The sequence below is a fragment of the Macrotis lagotis genome, chromosome 2 (genome assembly GCF_037893015.1).
Source record: "Macrotis lagotis isolate mMagLag1 chromosome 2, bilby.v1.9.chrom.fasta, whole genome shotgun sequence".
NCBI classification, from domain to species: Eukaryota; Metazoa; Chordata; class Mammalia; order Peramelemorphia; family Peramelidae; genus Macrotis; species Macrotis lagotis.
In genome coordinates this window covers 233,548,728-233,566,285 of record NC_133659.1, presented here as the reverse complement: position 1 = coordinate 233,566,285, position 17,558 = coordinate 233,548,728, and the positions used below count along the sequence as shown (strand labels likewise).

Below are 17,558 nucleotides of genomic sequence, written 5' to 3'. Positions count from 1 at the left end.
ACAAGAGCATGGGTCTGAAATCAGTTGTTGGCTATGTGAATAGAAAAAAAAGAGACAGATGTCTTTCATTTTCTTGAAGTGATAATGTAGGGAAGAACAGAACTAAAACCTAGTTTCTTGTTACTTGACCCAATGTTCTTTTTATATTATGAGAACTATCTTGGAATATTTGATAAACCATCAGAGAAAAATATGGTATTAGTTCATATAGTAGCACTGAAACAATATGGCATAACTGTTTCAGTACTAGATTTAGTATCAGGAATACCTATGTTCAAAACTTGTTTCAGACACAAACAATCTGTATGATCCTGGAAAAGTTGCTTAAACTCTAAGATTCTGGTTTCCTTATTTTTGAAATGGGCTAACTACCTAACAGGGTTGAGAAGAACAAATGAGATAATATTTAAAGTATTTCATGACATTACATAAATGCTAGTTATAATTATAATTATTATATTACATTTTACTTTGTATCATAGATTAGAACTAGAAAAGTCCACTAGATTATAGATTCCTGGAGAAAAGTTTCAGTGGCTGCCTTATTTAGCTTTGCACTGTTTTGAGAACCTAGTACAGTGAATAGCAAGTGGTTGTTACTTAAAAAATCTTTTAAAAATTGAATTGACTCCCTCCTAAGGAGACCAAGCTAAGCACAAGGCCTTTTATGAGGGCCTGAATGTTCAACATTTTTCAAAGTCTATCCTGTAAATTGAAATGATTATCTCTATCTTTTTAACAGTTCATTCTTAATAAATTTTTTATATTCCCAGAGCTTACCTGAATTGAGCATATTTGGTTGCAGGTTTGTGAGAGGCCACTGTTCCTCTCTCCTTGGGAGCTAGAAGATGAAGAGAGGAGGTAATGGTTGCTGGGTGATGGGGGCCGACTGATACACTGTGGTGAATGTTGGGGAGAATTCTGAGGGCTAAGAAATGTGGAAGAAAGTACTTTGGTCTGTCCTACAGGCTCTACACAATGAATTTTTAGAGGGGAGAGGATCTGGGCAGGTTCATGAGTACTTAATTGTTTCTCTGAGCTGTTAGTCTGTATTTTCAGAGATGTTTGTTTTGATGGAAAAGGACAACTACATATAGTGTCTTCCTTCTTGATGGGAACACCAAAGAAATGTGTCTGTGATTGTTTCTTCTCTGTACAGTTATTTCTCTTCTGCTTCTGAAGCTGCATCCTCAACTCTTCCACTTGCCTTTGCTCTTGCTGTAGTTTCATGGTAAGTTCATTAATCACCTTTTGCTTCTCTACTAACATCTTGTCCTTCTCAGAATCAATACCATCTAAATCGGATTGGATGCATCCCCCATTGAGGCTGCTCATTAGGCTCTCCTCTGCACAGATATGGACAGGAGAGGGTTGCAGAACAAATGATGGTGAAGTATCATTGAATGTATCTGGTAGAGAGCCAGTGACTGAGACATCTGATGAAGCTGGGGAAATGGGTGGTGTGGAGCTGGTGCTGCCGAAGTGATAGAAACCATTGGGTAAGATTGTAGTTGAGGAGGACTGATAACTGGTTAGAGTATTGGCTGGGTTGACAGGAAAAGTAATTGTAGTTATGTCACTAAAGTTTGGCACTGTATTCCCAGGGCATTCCTGGAAGGGTCGAAGACGATTCATGAGGGCTGTTTTGGTGCCTGATACAGGTAGGCCCCTTATTCGAAGTTGTTGTCTCAATTCAGAGACCTAAAAGAACAAAGGAACTATCAGAGTTTAGATTTTTTTTTTGCTATACTCATAAAAAATCTATTATCAATAGTGTGAAAATGTAACATTTCACTAGCAAAACTCTTAATTAAAACCGGCATTTACTAAGTTGAGTTCCCCCCTTCTTTCTTTTGATATGTTAGTTAATATATGCAAGTTTTCATAGGGATTAAGTAGTATTATACTTGTAACAGGGTTAGAAAGATGAACTCCACTTGTAACACCATACATGGAGTCAACCAACCCATTTATAAGTGGTAAGTGTATTCTTTTTCTTGTTCCCATGTTTAATTTCATTATCCTGAGTTCTATGGGTATTCTTAGATATTTCTTCATTAAAAAATTGCTACACCTCTCTCTTATTAAGTGAATCTCGAAGCCCTTCATCTGATATTATTTAATTAGCCAGAGAAACCTCCTTTCCAAATAGTAGTTGTTTATTTTTTTCATAGGAAAGAGAAAAAATTATTCCATAAGAAAAAAGATAATTGAAAAAACTATTACTTAAAATTATTAAAATTAACGTAAGCCCCTTTGAAGTGTGTGTGTGTGTGTGTGTGTGTGTCCCTAACACTGAACTCAATGTCTTAGATGCAGGAGTTACTTAATAAATGTTTTCTGAGTTTTTTCCTCTTTGGAAATGAATTCCGAAAATTGCCATAGCACAGAGGAGATAATGCTATTTTAATTGAAAGGGAAAGGCAAAATGACTTGCAGCCATTGAAAGGGAGAACTCAAGCTTGGAGTGCTCTCTAGTGGCTATCAGTGATATTGCAATCTCCTTAAAGGTTGATAGACACCTTTTGAAGTTAGGAAAAAGACATTTTAAATAATATTATATTGCTTACTGACTCAGAAATATTCACACTTTGAGTTGCTTTATATCAATTTGACTATATTTGAATCTACTTGATAGCCATCCCTGTGCATGTAAAGTAGGTAGCACTAAGCAAAGTGACACATAAGGAATTAAGCTTGGGAATTAGATCCCTATATAATGAATGATTGCAATGCCTTGAATTGAGCAACTGTTAAGATTGGTACCTACTTTCATTGCTAAGGATTTCAAAATAATGTAGAAAAGTCAATTTTAAACAAATCATATATTCAAAAACCTACAATTTAATTTGGATATAGATGGGGTGATGAATCACAGAATCTCAGAATTAGGAGGACTATTCAATTTAACTTATTACCTGAAGCTTAAAACCCTCAACAGATTTCCTACCTGTCTCCACTTGAATTCTTATTGATGGGGCCCTCATGGCCTCTTAAGGCATCTCCTGTTGAACAGTTCTAATTATTGATGGAAGTTCTTTATGCAGTATTGAAATCTGTCTTCCTGTAATTTCTATCATTTGTAATTCTCTTTGGAGCCAAACAATTAGTCAACAGACCCTTATTAAGCAACTGCTGTTTGACAGGAACTGGGGTCAGAAATACAAAAAACTTAAACTTTTCTCTTCCTGCAAGAAGTTTGCATTCTATAATGGAACATTTTAAATCCCTTGTGTAAAAATGAACCCTTTTGAACCTGATAAGGACATTCTGTATTAAATAATCCTGTTAAATTTAGTAAGCAATGTCATTTGGGAGATTACTTCATCATTAAATAATCATGTTGCAGGTGATATTCTGAGTTTTCTCTGTAAACTCTATAGGATTAAATATCAGTTTAGTTCAAATCAAAATATACAAAACCCTTGACTCCCACTCTTGGACTCAGTAGTCTATTCTTTTTGTTTTCCTCTTAAATTGTAGAAATTTATCTAGCAGAGAGTGTGTTTATCCTATAGTAGGAGAAATAGAATCATAGAATCATAAATGGAAAATTTCTCTGAGTTCATATAATACCTGATACGGAATGTTCCTTCCAAGGTTCCTGACAAGCAGTTATTAAACATCTGTTTCAAGAATCCAAATATAGGAAACTAATTACTTCCCAAGGCATCCCATTTCTATTTTTAAACTGCTCTAATTATTAAGGTTTTCCTTTTATGCAGCTGAAACCTGCCCTTATGTGACTTGAACTCACTGCTTTTAATTTTGTTCTCTGCTATTACACAAAGTCAAAAATTCTGTCCTTTATGGCAAAATATAAGAGAAATATCATTTCTCCTCTTCCTTTGCATTCCCCCCATCCAGATTAAATGTTATTATTTCATGCAAGGGATCGTTTGTGACATAGATATGTGTCCTTACTATTTTCCTACACTGAACACACACTCTATCTATTAAAGTTTTCCTAAAATGTGACATCAAAGTAAACACAGTATTCCAGATCTGTCTTATTCACCAGGTCAGAATACAAGGTACTCTTCCTTCTTGACACTTTAAATGTTTTTGTAAAAATCTTTTGGTTGAAGTCACCAAAATTGTGAATAAGCTAGTAGAGAATTAAGAGTGTGGGAGTGCATAGCCTCAGATATGACTTCTGGAAAAATGGATAGAATCTGTGATTTTATTTCTAGCAGGCAGTGTGACTAGAGTTCTGATATTGGAGTCAGGAAGACGGATTGCAAGTTCTGCTAACTATATGACAATGGGAATTTAGTGTCCTGGGATTCTCTATAAGATGGAGGCAAATTGCAGATTTAAATCAACATAGGGAAATGTCTCTACTTATGAAATCCTATTTCCTGACCTCTGAAAATTTATTGGCTAAGGATTTTCTTATAGAACCTCAAGTTATTCTACTCTGGAGGTGACTATTTCATATTATATAATTCATTTCATGTTATATAATGAGTTTGGAATAGGAAGTTCTATGGTTGGTAACTGGGTTTTTACAGTAACAAAAGCCTCTCTTTCCTCTGCCACAGCACAACTATAGACTGCTACTTTATCAGCCACATGATATTTGGTGATTGTTGATACACAGAATTCTTTTTTTCTTCTTCTTTTTTAATAACCACCAAAACTTATACCTTCAGATCATCCAGATTTGGTGGAAGAGGACCCAGCTTGAGAGAAGAAATGCCAGTTTGTCCAGAAAAAGTGGTTTTGGCAGGAGACAGAGGAGTATTGCTTATAGAAACTGATGAGTTTGGATTTCTGATCAATTCTTCATTGGGTTCCCTAAAAATAGACAATGGAATATTTTAGATAAAACTGCATATTTCAACTGGAATACCATAGGTATTTTATAAATTCTTATTGGTTGATTGATCAGTCAGGCAGCATATTTTCACTTAACTTCTTGGCTTTTTCATAACCCAATATAGGAAAATTTAGAAACTTGAATATGATGAACTAGGTATTCCATCATGAGAAAAGAAAGAATGAAGAGGAGAGAAATTATTTTATCTTACATTTACAGAAAGCTAATGACAAAATTTGGAATTATATCTATTTTTGAGTTTGTTGGTTAATCCACTCAAATTATGCAGCTCTTGGATACTTAGTGCTTAGGTAACTTCACCTTCCTTCCTAAACTTTAATTCAAATTGAAAGAAACTAGAACCTTTTTTCTCTTTTCTATGTGGAGTTTTCCAAGGGTTACTTTGTCTTATCTAATATGTGTTTTCTGAAAAATGGGGTCAAACAATTGACTTTCATAAAAGTAAAACCATATTTTAAATGTAAATGCCTGTTGTTTAAAAAAATTCTATAGGGGTGGCTAGGTGGCATAGTGGATAAAGCACCGGCCCTGGAGTCAGGAGTACCTGGGTTCAAATCCGGTCTCAGACACTTAATACTTGCCTAGCTGTGTGGCCTTGGGTAAGCCACTTAACCCCGTTTGCCATACAAAAAAGAAAAAAACAAAAAAAAATCTATCAACCTTTGTCATTTAAGAAAGAATCTATTTGTAATGTAATGCCCCCAATTCATTTTGTTTTATAAGTCTGTATTTTATATATTGGATTTTCTTAAATACAATGGTATTTTTTTGCAAGGCAAATGGGGTTGGTTAAGTGGCTTGCCCAAGGTCACACAGCTAGGCAAGTATTAAGTGTCTGAGACCGGATTTGAACCCAGGTACTCCTGACTCCAGGGTTGGTGCTTTATCCACTGTGCCACCTAGCCGCTCCAATACAATGGCATTTTAAATAGAAAAATGAACTCCTTTATTTCTCCTAAGAATTAACAAAATTCTTGGAGATGAATTGGACTTGCTCCCTTAACATCAACAACTTTTTTTTTTTTTTGGCTAGTTATTCATTGCCTTTCAACTTCTCTCCTGCTCCCACCTCATCTTTTAGAGTTTTGGTTGCTTTGGTAGGAGTATAGAAGTAAAGTTTCTCCTGACTTCTTAATCTTCTCCTTCCTTTTATTTCTTAGTGACACTTTAATTTCTGTTCACTACTATTTCTGTTGGTGATGGGAAAATATAGGATTAGATGATGATTTTGTTAGTTCATGTAAAATAACAATTGCGATATGAGATTGGGCTTGTTGGAGAGGAAGACCAAACTTCAGATCAATTGACCAATAAGCTGCAGTGATTGCTGACTCAATACTTTAAGTGACCAGAAGACATAAAATACAATCCTTTTCCTCAAAAAGATTAAAATTTATAAAGAGGAGTACACACTAACATTATTCATTTTAGGTCAGTTTGGTGGAATGAACTATCTTTACAAACCTAGAATTTCCCAACCTGAGGGGTTGCTTTTCCTAAGCTATCTCTTAAATCATCATCTCTTCTCTCCAGACAATATCCCCCAACGTCTTTGAAGTTCATGGTTTGGTCTCAATGCCTTGGTAGCTGACTTAGCCTCTGCTCTCAAGAAGCTTGCCATCTAGTGGGGAAAATAAAGCTAACACAACAGAAGACAGTATACAACCAAATATATAGATTGATGAAAGGTAGCAGGCAATCAAGGGCTAAGGTAGCCATCTCTAGGGCAGTGGTGGGGAGGTGGGATGAATAAAAAGTTTACATGATAATTTTGTTGTATATATTTGAAAGGAATAGCAAGTTGTACATGATTTATTTGCAGTTTTATATATAATCAACTTTTTATTGTGCTATGGAAATGTTTGCTTTATTCCATAAATTAAAATAAAGAAGTGCTATAGAAATGAGAAATTGTAATGAGTTCATAATCTAGCCATTGCCTTTTAAATTGATTCCTAAATTGACTCACTTTAGTTGTGCTTGAGGATGCCCTGGGTAGCTGAATCTCTGCTGTTGTTGCTGTTGGCTGAGGATTTGTAATTGGAGGAAAAGTTGCTGTTGTTGCAAAAGCCTAGCATAGGCAGAATCCATGGGTGGAGGAGACTTTTCTGCCTTTTGGTCAGGTGGAATGTATTGGTGATATTTTAACTTCTTCACCTTTGGTTTGGTGTCCTTTGGCTTTTTGTGGCGGTTCTTGCTGTCATTAAAGGACTTAGACTGCAAGGTATATTGGAAAAAATAGCATAAGAATTAGCAAATAGGCAAGAGAATGAGGTGATACCATGGAAAATGTTATAGAAAAATCTCTTTTAGGGATTTTTTACATTATAGAAACAAAACGTATAAAAATAAACTTGACACATTGCTTCTAAGAGATATCTCCTTCTAATGAGAATGGGTTACACTGAATCATCACTTTTTTTTAAGGTTTTTGCAAGGCAAACGGGGTTAAGTGGCTTGCCCAAGGCCACACAGCTAGGTAATTATTAAGTGTCTGAGACCGGATTTGAACCCAGGTACTCCTGACTCCAGGGCCGGTGCTTTATCCACTACACCATCCAGCTGCCCCAAAATCATCACTCTTAATCTTAGCCAATAAGTCAAAAGATATCATTCATGGTATGGAGAATAGATTGAGAGCTCTGTTCAGCATGTAAGGTAGACCACTTTTTTTCCCCAAGTTGGAAGATGAGAGGACAACTTAAATGACAAAGAATGTACGCAATGTAGAAAGGTCTTGCCATTTAACAATAGGTGACATTTTTATGTTTTAAATTGTATAATTTACATAAATTATCTAATTTGATCCTAACAAAAAGTCTCATGAGATAGATATTACAACTATTATTAGTCCCACTTTACAGATAAATAAAATGAGATGAAGAGATTTTAAATACCAGAAGCAGTATTTCCCTATCAGTATAGTACAGTGGGAAAAAAACAAACAAACAAACAAAACACTGGTTCCAGTATCAGAGGATCTGGGTTCAAATATTGTACCTGAGAGATTTTAGTTGTTACTTAAAATTCCTGAGCTTTATTTTCCTTATCTGTAAAAATTATAGATGACCTCTGTGATTCCTTCAAGCTCTAGGATTCCATAACTGGCCATCCATTATTACATATTGCTTTTACATGAAACCTACATTGAGATTTGGGTTAGTTTATTGACTGTTAAGGTCATCCCTTGTACCAGGTTTTAGTCAACCTAAAATAGAGTAAAGGAAAAATATGAAAGTTTGGTAATTTAAAAATATTATAAAAGTACAATGAAAAATGTTGATGATATAAAGAAAAAGACAAATGTAATAGTGGCGCACTCCACAGAGCAAAAGGGGAGTTAAACAGTAATTTTATCCATGTTTCCTAGCACTTTCTGGGGGTGAGGCTATCTAATCTCCTTGGTAGGTAGTATAAAGAAATTAACTCACATACACAATAATTTTTAAGATTTGCAAAGTAAATTTATTTACAACAACATAAACTCAATAGTGTTAATATTATCATCATTTTATAACTAAGGAAACAAAATGAGTTAAATAGTGGTTAAAAGCTCAGGGATTTTCTCTCCTAGTAATAGGACTGGTAAATGGAAGAACTGAGGTTTAAACCCATGGCTTTGGATAGGATCCTTTCACTATACTATATTGCTTTGATGAGAGTGATTGCTCCAATAATCAAGAAGTACTATGTTAAATGCTGGAAATATGAAACTAAGCAGAAAAAATGACAGTACTTCCCTTCAAAAAGCTTTCATTTTAATAGGGGAAGGCAAAGGAGAAAACATATAGAAGGAAAACATAGAAAGGGGGAGAGTAGAAGGAGGAAAGAATGAGAGATAGAAGGTAGGAAAGAGAAGAAGGGAAGGAGAGGAAACAAAGGTATCTAGTAATAAATTAGATAAGGAACCTGAGGCAGATAGAAGTGAAGTGGCTTGACTAGGATCCCATCTAGTAAGTGTCAATCAGGTCTGTAATTAGGAAGGCCTGAGTTCAAATGTGACCTCAGACACTTAAATTGCTATGAGACCCTGGTCAAGTCACTTCACTTCTCTGTCTGCCTCAGTCTCCTTATTCGTAAAAGGAAATGGCAGAGGAAATAACAACCCATTCCAGTATCTTTGCCAAGAAAATTCCAAAAAGGGGTTATGAAGCATTGGACATAACTGAAAAATACCAAAACAACAAAAACCAAACTTTGTTATTTTGCCACCTAATAGGGATTGCAGGAATAGTTGAAAAAGCCCAAAATTCACTCTGAAAAGTGATAAGATATGGCTGGACTAGGCACATTACTTAAATGGAGGTTCTGTGAGGAGCCATCCAATTACAGCAAAAGATTGCAGATGGCAAAGGACACTTCTGATGTTGCATTCCCAGGTTGAACAAAATGAGCTTTCAGTATAAAGAGGTTTCTAGGCCATAGTAAAAGAAATCTAGAATGTAGCCAAGAGAGGAATTCCACTGACCTCCCTTGACAGTCAACCTATTAAGGGAATAACCAGTAAATGAAACATCCTTTTTTTTATCCTAATGAGGAGTTTCAAGGAATTTTCATTATGCTGTACTGAGTTCTCAATTCTGTCCTGTTCTCCATCTTTTCCTTCAGATAATAAATACATAGACTGGGTTGGCAATAAGAATTATTGTTTCATTGAATTCAGGAACAAATATATATTTAGCAGAGAGTGGGTGGAAAAGGGTAATTTGCTCCATGTTCTTTGAATAAGAGAAGCAGAAATGATATGGAAGATAGAGATCCGACCTTAGAGTTAAAAAGAAATAGGTTTGTGTCTCTTGCCTCTAAAATATATTGGCTCCATGTCTCTGGGAAAGTCATTTGACCTTTCAGTGCTCCAGACAACTCTAAACAACATCCTCAAACAAATGAGTCTTCACTATTCAAATGTTTATAGCAATCTAATTTCAGCACTTGAGACAATGAAGAACAATTTACTTTGTGAACACAGGACTCTAGCTTTATAAAAAGCTTTCTACCTCTCTCCAGATATTTTGGAAGGCAATTTAGTGTTTGTCTTTGGTTCAGTATTATCACAATTAGGACTATACCTCTCAAAAGATCAAAGATGTTGAGAAAAGATTCACATGCACAAATATATTTATAGTAGCTCTTTTTGTAATGACAAAAATCTGATACCTAGGAAATGTCCATCAGTTGGGGAATTGCTGAACACATTTATGAAGGTAATGGAATATCATTGTAGTATAAGAAATGATGAATGGTGGATAGAAAGAGTTTTATGAACTGATTTAGAGCAAAGTGAATAGAACCAAGAGGACAATATGAGCAATACAATGACCTGTCATGATTTACTAATTTTAGCTCTTCACTTTGGCTTATACCAAGGTTTTTTTAAACCTTTGTTTCCTTTTTGGCATCATTGTTTCAGCCTATAATGCCCTCTTCACTACATGACACTAATCTGACTCCTAGTTATCCTTTAATGCATAACTCAGGCACCACCATCTCTATAGTGCCGTTTAGAGCTATTATCTCTAGTACTTATAATGGAATTACATGTATAAGAAGATTTGCACAATATTGGTAGGCAAGGTTGTATAGCAACTACCATTACTGGAGGGAATAGCCATATTTGTGAGATCACAAATTCAAATATGTATTTGAGTGCTCTTAGAGATACTTTTAAAATGCCCTATGTTTACATGAGAAAAATATTATAAAAAAGCTCCTGTGAATTCTAGGTTAAATTAATCTATATCTTATGAATTCCAATGGCATCTATATATACACATTTGTAAATTAGTAATAATTACATGTATAAGTTTTTTTTACTCTGAAAGGCATTTTTTTTTAATTCTAAAGAAGGATCTTTATTTTTTTTGAATCATACCACGTAATCTATTTAGAGCTAAATAAAGAGCAAACTGTTATAAAAGGAAGAGTATTAACTAGGGAGATCAAGACAAATTGATTCAGTATCCAGGCAGCTTCTGTGCAACTCTGAGCACAGAAAGTCCATCCTGAACCACAGAAAGGAACAGTTAGTCTGTGCAGTGCAGTACCTGGACAGCTATTGTCCAACAAGAGAGGAGCCACATTGGGAGAGGGATCAAGGCAGCATTTAGGAAGCAAATCTACTGGGGTCTTACAGGAAACATGCAACCAAAACAATAAAAAAAATTGTTTAGGGCCTGTCAGGATCACATCAAGGGATGAAACCAACTCTGAGTTCAAGATTGTTCAAGGAGAAATAAACAGAGTCAAGCCCAAAACTTAATTAGAACAATGATTGTATCTAGGACAAAGTAAGATCTACTCATGCCATTCAAAAATATGAAAGGAAGAAAAATATGCCCAAACATACAGTCCCCAACACAAAAACTGAGGCTGGAGATATGAATAAATGGAAGAGAACACGATGAAGAACTACCTTGGATTGAGAGAAGTCCAAGAGGTAAACCCAGAAGGAAAGAGTAAATCCCCAGCAAATCCAAGCAGAGCTTCAGAGAAAAGAATTCCCTGGCCACAGGGACTATAAAATTAACTGGAAGAAATGAAAGAAGAGACAGAAAATATGATATTAAAGGAAAGCTAGGAAAGAAAGAATAGCAATGAGAATTATTAATGTAGAAAAGTTGATAATGAACCTTTGACTATGAAATTTGCCAAATAGAAAATAAAAACTCCATGAAACAATATTGTTGTTGTTGAGTCATTTCAGTCATGTGTGACTCTTCATGACCCTATTTGGGTTTTTTTTTTTTTTTTTGGTAAAGATACTGCAGTAGTTTGTAATTTCTTTATCTAGGTAATTTATAAATGAGTGATTGAGGTAAATAAAGATAGTTAAGTGACACAGCTATTAAGTGTCTGAGACCAGATCTGAACTCACAAAAAAGAGTCTTCCTGACTCCAGGTCTGTCATTCTATCCATCATAACACCTTGCTACAACCTCCCACCCTGAATCACAAAAGAATATTAAAAAAATCAAAATATCAGAAAAGAAAATAGAAGATATCATCAACAAAAATTGACCTATAAAACATGCCAAGAAGAATTTAAGAATAATTAAACTACTTGAAAATCACAACTCTAAAAAACATGCCTCTTAAAAAACAAGCAAATTGAGATATCATATTTTGAGAAATAATAAAGATAAGTTGTCCAGAAATATCAGAATCAGAAAGCAAAGTGAAAATAGAAAAAATTTCACTTGTCATTTTTCTGAAACTCCAAAATTAAAATATCATATCAAAAATCCAAAGCTTCTTTGTGAAAAAAAAATACTGCAAAAGGGAAGGAGCGCCAGAAGCAAAGAAATAGGAACCTATGAAAGTTTGCATTTGCCTTGAAAAGGAAGAGAAGAACTTGGAATATAGTAACAAAAATAAAATATAAAGTCATTTAATAAAGAATTTTATTTATAAGAAATTGAATATAACGAGTGTATGGGAGGAGGTTAGGAGTGATGGGTCTTTAATGAAAAAGAGAACTTCTAAGTATCTCTAATGAAAATGACAGAACTGATTAGAAGCTTTAAAATGAGAACCCAGGAGTCAAAGAGAAACTGGTCCCAGATTTAAAAACTGGTCCCAGGTTTATTGTGAGAATAAAATAGTCACTTTACCCTATCTAATCAATAAACTTCAGTGGTTACTTATTGCCTCAAAGAGCAAATACAAAATGCTGCTTGGCATTCAAAGTCCTTTATAATATTAACCTTCTAGTCTTCTATACCTTACTCCTTGATACATATTCTTCAATCCAGTGGCATTAGCCTCCTGGCTATTCCATGAACAATACATTTCCATCTTTTAGGTCTAGGCATTTTTGCTGACTGATTCCCATGCCTGGAACACTCTCTTTCTCCTCTCCAACTATTGACTCCTTGGCTTCTTTTTATGTTTGAACTTTAGGAACCAATTATAGGAAACTTCCCCTTACCCCCAAGTCTAATACTTTCCCTCTTTTTAGTTATTTCTTATTTATCTGGTATATATCTTATATAATCATGCAAAAGAAAAACCTCATATTAACCATAAAAGGAAGGAAAGAGAAGAGAAGGGAAGGGAGGGCAAGGGAAGGAAAGGGAAAGGAGTGGACAAGAAGGGAAGGAGAGGAAAACAAAGCAGAAAGGAAAACAGAAAAATCTGTGAGTAGAGAAAGGACAAGTGGAAAGTAAGATGAACAACAGAATAGAAACAGATCACTGCAGCTTTAGCTCACCAGTATTAAACAAATTTCTTTTCTTTTACTATCTTCTTTATAAAAAAAGAGGAAGGAATTTACTATTTTACTCTAGAGGTAATGGGGAAGTAGAGACATGAGTAGTAATGGTCAAAGAGAAGAAAAGGGACAATAAGAAAGATGGGAGGAAAATTATCAATGATCATAACTGTGAATATGAATGTCATCAATTAATCAGAAGATAAAATGGATGAGAAAACATACTTCAAAAACATATTGTTTACATGAAACACTCTTAAAACAAATATTTGCACAGTTAAGATGAGAAACTAAAGCAAAATTGATACTACTTCAAATAAGCAAAAAATTCAGAAGTAGTAATTATAGACAAGGAAAAAAAGCAAAAATAGACATAATAAAAGAGGTGAACAAGGAAAACATTATACTTAAAAGCACCATAGATAATGAAGCAATATTAATATTTAAGTACCTAGAAGAAAAGTTTTAAAAATTACCAAGAGAAAGATGGTAAAAATAACAGTGGGGGACTCAAATGTACTCATTTTAGACCTAGAAAAACTTTTAAAAAAACCCAATAAAAACTTAAATAACTGAAAAGAACTTTAGAATATCTAGAAATAATCTATCATATAGAATCTGTCAGTCAACAAGCATTTATTAAGTAATTACTAGGCTAACTATGAAGATATAAGGAAAAGTACAACATTGTCTCTGTCCTCAAGGAATTTAAGCTCTAATAACTACATGTAAACACCTAGGTACTTATAAAACACACACACACACACACACACATACACACACACAGATAAATATGGAAAATAAACTCAGAGGGAAAATTGGGTAAGGACTTGAAAAGGAATCCCAAATAAAATGAATTTGAAGGAAATCAGAGGTGCCAGTATGAAGAGTTATGGAAAGAGAGCATCCTAGTTATGGTGTTCAGCCCATGAAAAGTCATGGAATCAGAGTGTCATGTGTATGGAATAGCAACAAGGTAGATGTTAGATTGCAATGTATATGGAGGAGATTAAAATGTAAGATTTGATATTTGTCCTTTCTCAAAGGGGGATTAAAGACATCAGGAAGGTGATGTTTTGACTGACAAGTGAACTGAATTTAAGTGAGGCAGGGCTGTGCAAAGTCACCAACCTCACTCTCTCCTCAAGGCCATCTGTGTCCAGTGGCAAGATATAGGTCAGGATGACTGGAGATGAACCCTATAAGATTGAAAACATTGGAAAATATAAAGTTGTAAAAGGTTTAAAATGGTAACAAATATTTTATATTTTATCCTGGAGGTGCTAAAGAGCTATTAAAATTACTGAATGTTATAATGCATTTTAGTACTGGGAGTTAATGAGCTAGAATGGAAAGAGACATGAATCAGGGAGGCTAACTAAAAGGCTACTGGAACGGTCCAGGCAAGAGACAAAGAAAGCCTGCACCATCTTGGCAATTATGAATGGTGAGAAAGGGATATATAGAAGAAATGTTAGGAAAATAGAAATGAGAAGACTTGGCAACAGATTGGTTGTGTGAAGTGAAAAAGAGAGGAGTCAGGGCTAATGGCAAGATTGTGAGCCTGAGTGACTCAGGAAAAGAGGGGTACACTGAAAAGTAATAGAGAAGTTGGAGTGGGGGGGTTCATTTAAGGGGAAAAAGAATTAGCTCTATTTTTGGCATATAGAATTTGAAATTCTTATTGGACATCCAGTTAGAGATGTTCAAGAAGCAGTTGATGATATGACTTACAGTCAAGAGAGATATTAGGACTGGCTATATATTTCTGATAATTATCTGTAAAGAGATGTACCAATGAGAGCTGATGAGATTATCAACAAATTACAGAGGACAGAGTCTTGGGGATATCCACAATTAGTCGTATCTGGAGGAAGATCTAGCAAAGGAAATTTAGAAGGAACTTTAAAAAATATATTATGTAATATAATATAAATAAATTATGTTACAGATCAGGACACAGAAAGCCTAAATATCCTTATCTTAGAAAAAGAAATTGAATAAGCCCATTAATTCTCTAGGGAAAAACACCCAGGAAACAGAAGGGTTCATGAGTGAATTCTACCAAACATTTAAAGAAAACTTAATTTCAATTCTATATAATTCATTTGGAAAAAATAAGCAAAGATGGAGTCCTACCAATCTACTTTTATTGATACAAATGTGGTGCTGATAATTAAACCATAAAGAGCTTATCAGAGAAAGAAAATTATAGACCTATTTCCCTAATGAATATTAATGCAAAAATTTTGAGCAAAAGGCTAGCAAGGTTATTACAGCAATATATGACAAGGATTATATACTATGTCCAGGTGGAATTTATAAATGGAATGCAGGGTAAGTTCAATATTAAGAAATTAGAAGAATAATAAAAAATAGTTTAGACAGAAAGCTGAAAGCTGGGATACAAACTTTATACTGTGTCACTGATAAAGGTCTCATTTCTCAAATATGTTAAGAACTAAGCCAAATTTATAAGAACACAAATCCCCCCTCCCATTTATAAATGGCCAAAATAAACGAATAGAAAGTTTTCGGAAGAAGAAATCAAAACTATCTATAAGCAGATGAAGAGATGCTCCAAATCACTTTTTTTTAGTTTTTGCAAGGCAATGGGGTTAAAGTGGCTTGCTCAAGCACACAGCTAGGTAATTATTAAATGTCTGAGGCCGGATTTGAACTCAGGTACTCCTGACTCCAGGGCTGGTGTTCTATACACTGCACCACCTAGCTGCCCTCAAAGTCACTGTTGATTAGAGAAATACAAATTAAATCAGCTTTGAGCTAAGACCAACACAAAAAAAGAAAATGACAAATATTTGATGGAATGTGGGAAACTTGAGACACAAATGCACTATTGGTGGAGCTGTGAACTGATCCAACCATTCTAGAGATTTATTTGGAACTCTGTTCAGAGGGCAACCAAACTGGGATATTGGTCTGTATCCCAAAGAAATCATAAAAAGGGGAAAGAACCCAATAAAAATATTTATAGTAGCCATTTTCATAGTGGCAAATTATTGGAAACTGAGGGGATGTCCTTCAATTGAGGAATGCCTGAACAAGTGGTGGCATATATATGTGATGGACTATTATACAATAAGATATGATGAAGGCAGAATTAAAAAAACCTAGAAAGACTTGTAGGAATTGATGCAAAATAAAATGAGCAGAACAGGAAAATAATGTACACAGTACATTGATGATCAACTATGAATGACACAACTCAGCATCACAATGATCCAAGACAAGTACAAAGGACTCATGAAGGACTACACATCCAGATAGAGAACTAAAGTACTTTGGATGCAGATTGAAGCATATTTTCTTCAATTATTTTATTTTTTCTCACTGTTATTTTTTCATTTGATCTAAATCTTTTTTTTGATCTAAATCTTTTCCCACAACTAAAACTAATATGAAAATATGTTAAATATGATAGCACATGAATGAATTAAATGAAACTGCCTACCAATTTCAGAAGAGGAGAAGCAGGGAAGGAGGGAGAAAAATTTGGAATTAAAAATATTGTAAAATTTAACACAAACATTTCCACAATATGTAATCAGGGAAAAATAAATTCTATTTAATAATACAAATAAATAAATAAACAAACAAACAAACAAATAAATGAATAAATGGATAAATGCTATTTAAATTTAAATTCAACTGCAACACTTAAAAAAGAAACTATATTATGTTTTGGGGCAAAGAAAACCTTCCAAATAAATATAGACAAGAAGAAAGAGTAAGCACATCCTTTACTGAATACAATTTAATATAAATTATATCTGGCAAATAATCTTGGAAGAAAGATTGAAAGAATTGACTAAATAATTAAATATAAATTAATAATAATAATAACTATAATTGATATTTTAAGAACAAATCAATCAAAACTAATTTTCTTAGAGAAAATTACAACAATGATACAACATATAAAACTTTTGGAATGAAGTTAAATAATCCTTGGAGAGATAATTTTTATCTCTAAATACATTAATCAATAAACTAGAAAGAGAACAGATTAATTGATTGCTAATGAAAATTTTAAAAATATACTAGAATAGCAAGAATTACAGAAAACTCTAAACAGCAAATTAGAAATCTAGAAATTGGGGACAGATAGGTGGCTCAGTGGATAGAGCACTGGCCCTGGAGTCAGGAGGACCTGAGTTCCAATTTGGTCTCAGACACATAATAATTACATAGCTGTGTGACCCTGGGCAAGTCACTTAACTCTACTCCCTTGTTTAAAAAAATATCAAGAAATTGAAAGGACAGATTAACAAACTGGGATTAAAAAACACTGAATTGACAAATAAAAGTAAGGGTTTGTTTCTGAATGAATTGATAAATAAATAGCCACTCTGGTTTTTTAAAAAAGCTAACTAATATTAAAATGATAAAGGAATATTTATAATAGTTTATGAGAAAAAGAAACTATTAGAAATAATTTTATCCAATTATATGCTAATTAAATCAAGAACTTCGATGAAATATATT

General features: G+C 34.0%; 1 protein-coding gene across 14 annotated transcripts in view; it reads right to left on the bottom strand.

The window, feature by feature from the left end:
- Nucleotides 1-17,558, bottom strand: part of MYOCD (myocardin) — a 157,490-nt gene that overhangs the window by 20,844 nt on the left and 119,088 nt on the right. For all 14 annotated transcript variants that reach the window (XM_074225150.1, XM_074225147.1, XM_074225141.1 and 11 more), the window contains 3 exons: nt 6,813-7,060; nt 4,650-4,800; nt 781-1,701 (listed from right to left, as the gene is read on the bottom strand). In XM_074225150.1, coding sequence (XP_074081251.1) covers nt 781-1,701; nt 4,650-4,800; nt 6,813-7,060 — 1,320 coding nt within the window. The remainder of the gene's footprint in view (nt 1-780; nt 1,702-4,649; nt 4,801-6,812; nt 7,061-17,558) is intronic.